At 34.0% G+C, this 11,793-nt stretch overlaps 3 protein-coding genes and 1 long non-coding RNA gene across 4 annotated transcripts; 3 read left to right on the top strand and 1 right to left on the bottom strand.

Annotated features, from left to right (window-relative positions):
- The first annotated feature begins 325 nt into the window (after positions 1 to 325).
- On the top strand, positions 326 to 2,070 carry LOC107642994 (uncharacterized). Its single transcript, XM_016346524.3, has 3 exons — positions 326 to 680; positions 915 to 1,265; positions 1,555 to 2,070. Exons 1-3 carry the CDS (start codon positions 471 to 473, stop codon positions 1,912 to 1,914), a joined length of 921 nt encoding a protein of 306 aa, XP_016202010.1. The 5' UTR covers positions 326 to 470; the 3' UTR covers positions 1,915 to 2,070.
- A 2,459-nt stretch (positions 2,071 to 4,529) lies between these two features.
- On the top strand, positions 4,530 to 6,180 carry LOC107643003 (uncharacterized). Its single transcript, XM_016346541.3, has 3 exons — positions 4,530 to 4,634; positions 4,782 to 5,102; positions 5,609 to 6,180. The coding sequence occupies exons 2-3, from the start codon at positions 5,006 to 5,008 to the stop codon at positions 5,941 to 5,943; spliced, it is 432 nt and encodes a 143-aa protein (XP_016202027.1). The 5' UTR covers positions 4,530 to 4,634; positions 4,782 to 5,005; the 3' UTR covers positions 5,944 to 6,180.
- Positions 6,181 to 7,600: 1,420 nt separating this feature from the next.
- On the bottom strand, positions 7,601 to 11,770 carry EER5 (proteasome family protein). The gene is made up of 12 exons (XM_016346516.3): positions 11,138 to 11,770; positions 10,967 to 11,060; positions 10,798 to 10,887; positions 10,619 to 10,684; positions 10,077 to 10,166; positions 9,931 to 9,987; positions 9,653 to 9,714; positions 9,390 to 9,477; positions 8,877 to 8,953; positions 8,320 to 8,394; positions 8,116 to 8,221; positions 7,601 to 7,979 (listed from the first exon to the last, which is right to left on the bottom strand). Exons 1-12 carry the CDS (start codon positions 11,440 to 11,442, stop codon positions 7,848 to 7,850), a joined length of 1,242 nt encoding a protein of 413 aa, XP_016202002.1. The 5' UTR covers positions 11,443 to 11,770; the 3' UTR covers positions 7,601 to 7,847.
- On the top strand, positions 8,200 to 9,059 carry LOC148578895 (uncharacterized). The gene is made up of 2 exons (XR_015902643.1): positions 8,200 to 8,301; positions 8,854 to 9,059. It is a non-coding gene; the product is annotated as an uncharacterized LOC148578895 (long non-coding RNA).
- Positions 11,771 to 11,793: the final 23 nt, after the last annotated feature.

The raw sequence follows: 11,793 nt of genomic DNA, 5'->3' as shown, positions 1-11,793 counted from the left end.
TAATTACTATATTTATAATTAATTAAGTTGTTTTATTTTTGGTTGATTTAGAGTTGATTCTATATACTTTTTCTAATAATAATAAAAAAAGTCTAAAGACTAGCACTTTTATTAAAATCTGACAAACATTTAATCAATAAAAAAGTGAATAATTATATATTATTAAATATAATCTCACACCATTAAAAATATTAATAGTAATTAATTAATAACTATAAATCACAACCTGTTGGCCCTTGTAATAATAATATCCATGTTAGTTATTATTAAAGAGGATTGGTGTTTTTTGTGGGCGAGGATATAAGTTAGATATATAATATAGGATGGTTGTTATATATATTAGGTCTTCTTTAGCCTTGTATCCTCTCTTGTTGGTCTTGTATGTTATGAATAATTAATTAGTGGACAAAAGGGAAGAACGTATCACTTGCACCCTTCTTGTCTCTCTCTTTCTTTATGCATATGCCTCCATGATACCTTCTTCTTCTTCTTCTATCATGATGCCTACTACTACCACTACTCTTCTTGATCTCAATCAAGATCTAACTCTAAGCCATGATGATGATGACCAAGAACACCAGCACCCCTTCGCTACTACTCACCATCAACAACAACAACAACAACAACAACCCTCTTCTCTTTCATTTCCAATCCTCCTCAACCCCCTACCTCATCAAAAGGTATCTATCTATCTATATAGGTGAAAACTCAAGTGCAGGGGATTTTACAAGAAGTTTATAGTTAAAAATCGTTAGATGAAAATTTAGTCAAATCAGTCAAATTATCTAACAACTCTCAGTTATCAACTTCACGTGGAATCGACTGTACCTGAGTTTTTACCATCTATATATATGTGGCTTTGATGATATCTGTTTGTTTTGAAATCATGATCGTCTTGATTGTTTTGAATTTAGGTTGATGAGAAGATTGATGATGCTAATTGTAGTAGTGGATCACGGGATCATTCAGAAAAACCTAATCACGGCAGCGGAATCATCAAGCTGATTTGGAAGAATAAGAAACAAGAGGAAGCAGAAGAAGAAGAAGAAGAAGTGATCCCAAAGTGGATGCCTTCCAAGATGAGGATGATGCGGAAGATGATGATATCCGATCATCATCAACAACAACAACAGGAACAAGAGATTCCTATTATTGGAACTGACGATGACAACAACAACAGTACCACTGCTCCTACTGTTAGGGTTTGCTCTGATTGTCACACCACTAAGACTCCTCTCTGGAGAAGTGGACCAAGAGGCCCCAAGGTACTTTAATTTCCCTAATATCTATTAGAATACAAAATCAGCAAAATATCAAAGAGAATTAGAAAAATTAGGATATTATTTCATAACCAGTTTAATCTTAGTATATTCTTGGTCTATATATTGGTAAGAAGTTTGTAATAAAAAATGAGAAATATAAATAACAAAAATAATATTTTTTTAAATAATTCTTCGTTTCTTTCCTAAACTCTTTGTACCATGGTAACAATATTTACTAATTCATTTCATTAATTAACTCAATTATGTTGAAATTTTATGTGAATTGGTGCAGTCACTTTGCAATGCCTGCGGTATCCGACAAAGAAAGGCGAGGCGTGCCGCCATGGCTGCTGCGGCAGCAAATGGAACCACACTGGCGGCGGCTGAGGTAAACAAGTTTGGTAGAAGCAAAGAGAAGCAGCTCAAGTCCAAAACTTGCAGTAGTGAGTTGATGAAAAAGAAGCGCAATAAGCTTGCAGCTGCTGCGAGAGGGAAGCAATCTCATCATCATCATCATAATGATTATTGTTTCGAGGATTTGAGATTAAGATTATTAAGCAAGAATTTGGCTGTTCATCAAGTATTCCCTCAGGACGAGAAAGAAGCTGCGATCCTTCTCATGGCTTTATCCTATGGTCTTCTTCTTGGATGAATTACTCTAAAAATTAGGGTTTTCGATCATATTGCAATGCCATCTTAATTAATCACAATTATATAGATATCATCATAATTAACTATTGTGAGGTGAATGTTTTGTGTTTGTACGGCAACATGATATTATATATGCTATCTTATGTTATGAAATCAATTATGTTTAGTTTATTTAATTTGTTAGAAAAATATTAGTGATAATGAGGAAACTATTGAAGAAGAATAAGGACAATGAATTTTTTACGGCCAACAAATCTCCATCTCTTGTCTTCAACATATTTCATTAATTAATGACTTGTAATAACCCTAACCTCTTGATGATTAGATAAACATTCAATTAGCTTATTATTATGCTAGATGGAAGGCCTTCAAGTATTATTCAAATTCCTTCTTCTTTAATTTGGAGTCTCGTTTAATTTTATTCCCGTGTGCTACACAGTACACACAGTCGGTTCCCTGTATTATGATGATGACAGTGATGATTCTATAGAGCTATATGTTATATATATTTCACATGCACATGCACATGCAGTTTTGCATATTTAAATAATTTATATATGTGCAAACTAATGTTGATGTTATCAATTTTCTCTTCCTATTTATATTGGTGTTAAGACATACACTTGAGGGTTAACCAACTTAAGTTGGTCGAGTGGTCAGCTCACTCGTCCACTTAGGTTAGTGTTGGGAGTTCGAACTTTGCCTTATACATGCAACACTTTTCTCTTGTTGATGTCAGCAATATCGTTTATTTGGCAAAATTTTAGAACCAACCACTCAATTCTTGCCAAATTAACTATTATTTCCAAATCAACAAAAAAATTTATAATCTACAAACACATTAAATCCATATTCCTATATTTATTATATCTTACCGTTATAAACAATACAATAAATTTATAACCCCAACAATTAATTTATTAATTTCTATAAATAACTCACTAAAGGTAATAAACATTCATATTACAAATGTCATAATAATATTATTAATCAAAATAAATTTTACGTTACAAGTATTCAAATTTCATACTATTTAAACTATTTATATAAGTCTCTTATCAATATTCCTTCAAATAATATCAAATTTAGCACAAGAAATTTATTTCTGAACTACACATCTCAAACTTACTCAATAGAGCATCATTCTTTCATAGCAGAATGATTAGAAATCGAATAACTATCCAAGATTTAATGGCCATGCAATGAGAATCTGATGATCAGGTATGACAAAAAAAACTCACAACATGCATCATACATTCATATTTACTCAAATACCATATACCTAATGATAACATAAATTGAATATTGGAATAGAAAAAGATCTTTACAATTTTAGCAACTATAAACGAAATTGATGACAAATTTGGATTGAATTATGTTAAATACCAAAAAGTATCAGAAGAAAGCATATAAAAAAGGAAACAACTACATTTGTGACACATGTAATCAAACACCACAATATCCAACAATAAGGTAACTCTATATATACTTTTCATAATCCCATTTATCAAATTATTAGTTACTAACCCAATACTTATTTTAGGTTTAGAACTTTAAATCTGATGACCCTCAAGAAAAGTAATAACATTGAAGCACCACCCCATTAAGAGATTAAGGAGAAAGAAAACCATATAAATTCAAGACACATCTTCGGAAGAAGAATATACATGCAAAGATGGAACAAACAATACAATAGAAAGTGTATCCAACTCAACAATTCATAAGAACCTACGACAAAAAGAAGAAAGCAACAACTCTAACAACAACCAATAAAAAAAAGAGGACGAGCGCCACATAAGAAGACTAAGTCTATCAACTAAAATAAATGCAAAAATCAAACTACCAAATAAAAATGTCATTTTGTACAACTCCAACATTGAAATCTTTTGTAGTACAAATTATTTTAAATAAAACACTTTTTAAATTTAACTTTAATTTACACATTTAATTTATTTCTACAAAACATAACAATTTTTAATATTTATTATATATTGTCATTAATTTACTGTCCCGCGCATTCAAGTTTAAATAACGGCTATATTATGTATACGCTAAAATTAGTTACCAAAATAAATTATTAGTATAAAATATATATTAAAATATAAAATATATATTAAAAATAAGTTATATAATATGTGTAGTTATAGACAAAATATATAATTTTAATAGTTAATTTTAATGTGTAAATAATATTTAAAAAAAATTAAAAATTTCATCCAATCATAGAAAGCCTCACTAGCTTGGAAGTTGGAACCGTTGAGCTGTATCTATTATTAGTTTATCACCCATGACTAGGGACCAATGTTTCCTTCAATGTACCTAGTGGGACCAAAATTGCAAAATATAAAAAGAAAAAAAAATATGTTTACTTTTTTATTTTTGAATCACTTGTATAACTAATTATGTTTATTTTTAAATATGTCTGACTTGGAGACACTTTGATAGATAATATAACTAATTTAAAATTTTAATATTTAAACAAAAATCGAACTCTAATACTCGGTGAAAGAAAGATGAATCTCTTTTATTTAACCAAGGAATATTTAAATGATATTGTTGAGTGAAAACTGAAAAGAGAAAAAATCATTCAATATTGTTGAGTTGAATGGGAAAAGTAATTCCAAATGAAAAGTGATGAAAATCCAAGCAAGTGAATTTCAGAACTTATACTAAAAAGTGAGTTTTGTATCAAATCCCTTGGACTGCAATAATAATAATAATGTTAGGGAAACAAAAAAAACAGTGAGAACTTACCTTATTCAGCATTTATTAATTGTCACAACAATTAATAAATGCTAAGTAAGGTAAGTTATGGCTGTTTTTGGCTGATTTTCTTTAGTTACCAAACATTTCCGTAATAATAATTAGGTTTAACAAACAATTGTATTGTAGAAATGTTTCTAAGTGGATCAAATCTAATTGGAAAAGTAACCCAAAGTTTCTGCCACCTTATTTATTGGGCATCCTATTTATAGATTTCAGAGATTTTAACTTGAGAGACAGAAAAGATGAATAGTTGAGCAAAGTAAAGAATGTGATTGGAGCATTGTTTTGGGGTTTGATTGATTGTGATTTGTGAGACAGAAGAGAAGATGAGTGAGCAACAGCCACAGGAAGTTACTACATTGCTCATGAGGCGCTGCAAGGTTGTTTGGCGCCTTCTCCTTCTCTTCAATTTCGCCCTTGGAGGTTTCTTAATTTCTTCTTTTTCTTAATTACATTCTATTTCATCCTTTTACTGCCGTATATTATAACCCATGCTTACTTAGCTTCTCATATATTCTCACTCACGAATTCGTTACCTTCTTATGCTTTCATGCCTTGCATGTGTTTGATATATTGACAAAGACAACTTTTGTCACATTCTTCAATTTTTTTTACATGTGTATTTTACCCCCAACTTGCACCTGCTTCATCCTAACCTTGATCGCCAAATTAATGATTTCATTTCATGATTTCATTCATCATGTGATGGAAAATTCTCAACCTATATTAGTTTGGCCTTAACTCTTTATGATGTTGAACTAGCATGAGATTATATCCTGTTCCAAATAAAAGAACATAAGCATAATTCATTGCAACAGTTAATGTTCTGAAAATTATTTAGATGGATGCCTTAATTTTATGACTAACATCTCGCTTTAGTTCATGGATCACATTCTGCTTTGTTGCTACATGATATGTATTCCCGGCAGCTTATATATTCGCCGGAGTGCAATTGCGAGAGTTGAAGGAGAATCGTCGAAGGAAATCACATAGATTGCACAAGGGCAGAGCAAGTTCTGAAGTCCCTAAGGATCCTATCACAGCTTCAGTGGATTGGAATTACGACGATCTGTTGGTCCCTGCCACGACGCCTGTGGCAGCGCGCAATCCTCTCCTTGAGGAACAACAACGTGAAGTGCTCCTGTGGATGCTGCAAGAGAAAAGAAAAATGAAACCTAAGGACCGGGCAGAGAAGAAACAAATCGATGAGGAAAAGGCCATTCTCAAAAGGTTCCTGCGTGCAAAGTCCATACCAAAGTTTTAGTGTTTCAAGGTCAGTTATATTACATGACCATACTAACAAACTAGCATTTTATAAACTCTGGTTTGTTTTTGGCAATCAAGTACATTTTATGGCATTGCACTTCCAATAACTTTTATGTTTGGTGATGACTCATGCCTTGTATAATTACCTACCACCCTCAGCATTTGGGTGTTATGTAGATTCATTGTTTACCCCATTGAATGAACACATACACACACCGTGTGATTGGTTATAAAATTAATTTAACAAGAAAAATAAACGATCAAGATCCTCTCCTTTTCAAATGAACAGGAAAAGATCATGATCACATCTTTTATTGAATAGGATATTCTGCTCTTCATTTGTAGCGTATGTGGAGGATATAAATGTTGAAGTGTATGTATATAACATGCCTCTACCCCGTTCACAAGGAATATGGGACTATATGCGAGAATATTATCCCGTTTCTTCTTCAAAAGCAACCTTCATTTACAATGAGAACCGCTATGTCCTTCTAGCTGTGTACTGAGTACTCAAGTTTTGTTCTCCTAACATGTGATATCTCTTGGTTGTGTGTGACTCTGAATGAGTGAGGTACTGGCAATTGTGATGAGTAAATTCTTCTATACTGAAAATCAACGTGGGAGAAAGAGCCACGTAATGGCAAATGAAGACATAAGAAAGGATAGTGATATTAACAGCAGAATCTGACTGGGCATGTGCATATTTGTGGCGAACTTATCACGGGAGAAATACTCAACACATCAATCTTCCAAGTGGGTCACTCTGTACAGCCGAAATGCCTTTTTCTTCTACTCAATAACTTAACCGTTAACATCTAGCAAGAGTTAGGCAGCATTCGGGAGAGAGACTAAGACTTAGAGACAGAAACTAAATTAAATCTCTGTATTGTATTATGTTTGTTGTAAAATATACAGGACTGACTTATGTCTTAATATCTTATTTGGTAGGAGTAGGTGTAGTAATGAGGTGAGGTTTTAGGAGTAAAATGGAGATAAGGTTGGAGAGATAAGGATGGTGGAAGGAGTAGAATAAAAATTAAAAAGTGTTAGATGAGGTTATTTTTAAAAATAAATGTTATTAAAGTTTCAGTTTCCATTCTTAAAGGGATTAAAATTGTATATCTCGAGACTGGAATTTTAGTTATAATCTCAATTCCAGAATCTAGTACCTTAAAGTTTTTGAACCACACTCTGTTATTGAAAGTACTATTTATCTATGATGTTACAAAATCCCTAATCTATTGCTGACAAACAAAAAGAAAACGGTAACATCTAGCAGCTTAGCATTTTAATTTTGAACAAGAGATGAAATATTCACTGTTTGGCCATCAATGCAGAGGAGTTTGAATTATGCCAGTTGTACTTTTGCTTGAAGTTGACAATATAGCTCATTACTCTCTTGTCCGGCCAACTCACAAAGTTCTTGTTTCTATTGAATTATATCTGTAATGCCAAAAACCATCGAATCCCTGGACCCTAGCAGTAGATAAAGTTACCACAACCACTATAAGTCACTTAATTAGCAACCACATGGTTTTTCTTCTCTTCATCTTCTTAGTCTATTTAAGAGTCCTATAATTCATGGACCTTGGACGATCTTCGTGCACCATAAAAATCACAAATTTAAGTAAAGATTAATTTTTGCTTCAACGCAATTTACCCGAAGTGCTTTAATAACTTCATTTATACCTATCAAAATCGAGTTATTTTATGGGTACAACAACAACGAATAAACTGGCCTTAAAGCCACTACTATAAAATAACTAATCATATACCACAATATATTTTAATGCACTAGTACACGTTTGGGAATTTTCCAAAATCCAATAAAAGGAACTTTCGGCTACAATCCTATGGAAAATTACGCTATCATCCGTCACCATGACTTTTCTTCTCCCTATCCTAGGAGTTGACCGGTTTTCCATTCAGCTTGGGGAAAGGGTCTTGCTTGCTCAATACAACCACTTTGCTTTTATGGGCAAAATAACCCTTCATGAGATTCTTATATATCAGAATGGCCATTATACACTCTACCTGCAAAGCATCAAATATTTATTATTATTTTTTTCTTTTCAAAAAAACTCTGAAAATGTTATTTATTTGATTTGTTTAATTTTGAAAGAGATAAGCAGAAGTAGGAAAGGAAAGAAGAAGAATTTAAAGAGATCACCTCTTCAACATCCATGTCAATTTCAAGCCATTTCAATGCTTTAACAATAACATCCAACTTCACCTGATGGGCTTTGCTTGGGTCCTTCTGCTTTTGAATAATGTAACTGCCATTTGAAATCAGTGATTCAAGTAAATATCAGAATCATCTATCAACACACATATACAGTGAAATGGAGATACAAAGGTGAATATGGATACTTACATCTTCTTTACTAATCTCTGGTATACTTGAAGTTCCAACTTCTCTAGGACAAGATATACGCCTGATCTCAAGAACCTACAAAATATGTGAACCAAATTATTGTCTCTAGGGTCTAGAACAAATTTGGAACAATTCTGTTAGGGACAGAGCTCCTAATGGAATTAAAGTTTACAAAAGAAGGAGATTCAAGAGTATTTCAGGTAGTGTTAGAAATATGACTAACGCCGTGGTGGCTGAGGGGGTCTCTAACTGATAGCTAAGCTGGACAGAGTGTGAGGAATGTGATGATTGCATGTGAGTGCATAAAACCGTTAAGGGGGGATAGGGATATTTGTAGGGATGTGAGAGTTAAGGAGGTAAGCTGAATATTGGTTGGAATTGGGAGAGTAAAGCTGCTCCAGAGTGCTCCGTGTTTTCCTTTCTTTTTTGCCTTTCTTTCATAAGTTTTCTTCTAAATTCCTCTTCACTAATTTCAGTGATAAATACAATTATCATTTCCTTCTATTTGTTCTCTGTTGTCAAATTCCTTATCAGGAAACAAGGATGAGCAATCCTACCTGTTCTCATGATCTTGGAGTGCACGCCGAAGAAGCCGAAGATCCCCCCTTCTGAGAGCTTGCACAATGTCACTGTACTGTCCAACATTAGAGGATGTTATTTATATTGAAACTTCATAGGCACATAAACTTTTGTATAAATGAGACCTATCAAAGGAATCTGCAAAGATTTCTTTTTGAATTTACCTTTCAATTTCATACCAAAATAACCACATTAATAATAGGGCAGCATGCAAAATTTTCTTGATATGTTCATTCTGTTCTAATCTGTCTGAAGTAGCTCTCCATTTGGCAGTCATTAAGTATAATTGGCTACAACTTACAATGTAAGATAATTGATTCAACCACCCTAACTTATAAGTTATTTTGCATTTGCCACCCGAATTTATTGCAATCATCTCATCTACTTTCCACTAATAATTATCAGTTATATCCTTATATTCTTGTTTTGGTTATGAAACCAAAAATATACATCCATTACCATGAGTGTGTTCATGAAAGGTTCTAACATACCTCAAGCAGACTGTACTTCTCCAAAAGCATATTTGTAGGTAATATGCCTATTGAAAGCTTCACCGGGATAAGATGTTTAAGAATCATCCTGTGTGAAACAAAAACAATTATCCAATCATCCTCAGACCAATGTTTAAGGATTGTTCATCTAAATAAAGGTGCATCTTTACAGTGGCTTTATGGCTGCAAGCACATCCTAGACAACCTACTAAAACCCCACTTCATTCAAATACAATGTACACAGTTGGCACACCTGAACAAACCTTATATTGGCTTCACTCCGTGAGTTGCAATGCTCTAAGGCATATGATAATTTATGATCAGCCTGTCAAGGTGCACATTGAAATTGAAGAGGTTTCAGCATTCATTTATTTTAGCTAACATATTGCAAGCTTACAGAAATGTTTATTGAAAGTTAGCATCAACTAAAAACTACATACATCAGAGGTAAATTGCAGAAAACTACAAAGCCAACAAACATTGCAGAAGGTATCACAACACAGACACTGTAAATAATTTTAACCGAATGTGGATTACTTACTGCAGGAAAATTTTCATTGAAAACTTCAAGACGACCAGTATAGTACATGTAAGTAACCTGAAACACATTAAAAATATAAATCATCTAGAGAATATATTGTATATGCATATAGAGAAGATGCATACATAAAGTAATCCAACTCTAACCTTGTCTCTCTTAGGAAATTCCTCAAAGTCAAATATGCGTGCAGTTTCAATACTTCGTATCACACTACGGCAAAGATGAACTGTACCCAACTACAAAACCATTCATAGAAGAAAAATTCAAGTTATAAATTAACACAAAGATGTCAATAATATGAAGCACGGTACAACATGAAACACTGTTCAATTGGACAAACCCGGTATGAATTTTACTTATGGTGATGTTTCAGGCTATATAACTATGGTATAATGTTTTCTCCAAGCAAAAAATGTAAACAAATTTATAACGCAGGTGGAAGTATTTCGATGTGTTCGTGAAATGGTCTACATGGATTACAGTTATAGTAACTATTACAAAGTGGCCCCACAATTCCTAAATGTTCAGTTAGTTTAATCTTGGCCAGAACCTTTCTTTGTGACCCCAGTAAAGATATCATGCATTTGATAAAATCCAGATGCTCTAGATTCGGACCAGCATTGTGTATCAACTATCAAGAGATTAGATGGAAAAAAAAGGAGTGGAAGCATTAGGTAACCATAAATACCTTAAAGTAAATCTTGAACAACTGGCAAGTTACATATAGTGCCCCAACACGCTTAGAACCTTTTCCCTGTTATTGCAAGCAAGCCAATAAAGGAGTGCAATGATTCCCCCTTGCTCACTCACACACACACACACACATATATATATATAACAGTAACCGATATGTAGAAGAATACTTACCGCAAGAACACCAAATACTTTCATAAGGAAGGAACCAGCTCCTTTCAATTTCTCCGGGGATTTCCCATTCGAAGCTAACTCTCTATCCGCCTAGAATAGCACAAAACCTCACAGAAAACTTCCAGAATATTTGAAAAAAGAAGAAAAAGAATGAAATGTAAATCGATACCTTCTCGGCAAGAACCCTAATATCATAAACAATGGCATATAAAGCCTCCATAGCCCAAGCAGATTCCCAATTTCGAAACTCCTGTATAAACGCACTGAAACACACACCAATAAAGATTACGAGATAAAAATTCGAATGAAGAAATAAAGGGAATAGGTAAGGAAGGGTTACTTGGCGGCTTTTTCAAAGGCGGTGTAGGCTTCGAGCAAATTCGATTGACGGTAGCTCTGGAGGCAGCGGAAGAGAGGGAGGATGATGTCAGAGTACTGGCCGTAGTTGTCGGAGTTCTTGAGGAGCCTTGGGGCGTCGTGGAAGATGTTGAGGGCGTCGGCGAGGGAGAGAAGGAAATGGGAGTCGGACGAGACGGCGAAGAGTGACTTCAACGAAGCACCGTCTTGGGACGACACGGCGTCGGAGAAACGGTTGAGGTACTCCGTGATCCTTCTATGAGCTTCCCCCATGCTCATGTAAGCCATTCTTCACACCTTCCCAGCTTCCGATTCAGCAAGATTCAAGCTTGTGTGTAACTGTAACCCTCTTGTTACAGTGAATGCTACTCCTTTTTTTTTTTGGTCTTGGGCTCAAAACTCTCGTTCCTTCTTGGGCCGCAAAATCTCAACTCTCAACTAGTTTTTGGACTTGAATCTGAAGTAACTTCCAAATCCTCTTATTCAGTGTCAGCCCAGAATTTTGGGCTTCCGCCTCAATCACTTGGCCCGTTATATTGGTGCCCAAAAAAAAGAAATAGAGTAAGATATAAAAACCATGTTTGGTTGATCTAATGGTTAGCTCACTAGTCCGTTTATACAAGTGACGGAGGTTCGAAT

The sequence above is a fragment of the Arachis ipaensis genome, chromosome B1 (assembly GCF_059453495.1).
Source record: "Arachis ipaensis isolate K30076 ecotype BB chromosome B1, ASM5945349v1, whole genome shotgun sequence".
NCBI classification, from domain to species: Eukaryota; Viridiplantae; Streptophyta; class Magnoliopsida; order Fabales; family Fabaceae; genus Arachis; species Arachis ipaensis.
The sequence above is the reverse complement of the archived record's forward strand: the minus strand, read 5'-3'. Positions and strand labels throughout refer to the sequence as shown.

What these genes read in the sequence shown, in the direction of transcription:
- LOC107642994 (XM_016346524.3), top strand. Translation starts at nt 471, where the DNA reads ATGATACCTTCTTCTTCTTCTTCTATCATGATGCCTACTACTACCACT. An exon ending in ACCCCCTACCTCATCAAAAG is followed by an intron (nt 681 to 914) that starts GTATCTATCTAT and finishes TTTTGAATTTAG; the next exon opens with GTTGATGAGAAGATTGATGA. An exon ending in GTGGACCAAGAGGCCCCAAG is followed by an intron (nt 1,266 to 1,554) that starts GTACTTTAATTT and finishes GAATTGGTGCAG; the next exon opens with TCACTTTGCAATGCCTGCGG.
- LOC107643003 (XM_016346541.3), top strand. Translation starts at nt 5,006, where the DNA reads ATGAGTGAGCAACAGCCACAGGAAGTTACTACATTGCTCATGAGGCGC. An exon ending in CTTCAATTTCGCCCTTGGAG is followed by an intron (nt 5,103 to 5,608) that starts GTTTCTTAATTT and finishes TATTCCCGGCAG; the next exon opens with CTTATATATTCGCCGGAGTG.
- EER5 (XM_016346516.3), bottom strand. Translation starts at nt 11,442, where the DNA reads ATGGCTTACATGAGCATGGGGGAAGCTCATAGAAGGATCACGGAGTAC. An exon ending in TCAATGAAAATTTTCCTGCA is followed by an intron (nt 9,715 to 9,930) that starts GTAAGTAATCCA and finishes GCACCTTGACAG; the next exon opens with GCTGATCATAAATTATCATA. An exon ending in CTCCAAGATCATGAGAACAG is followed by an intron (nt 8,395 to 8,876) that starts GTAGGATTGCTC and finishes CATATTTTGTAG; the next exon opens with GTTCTTGAGATCAGGCGTAT.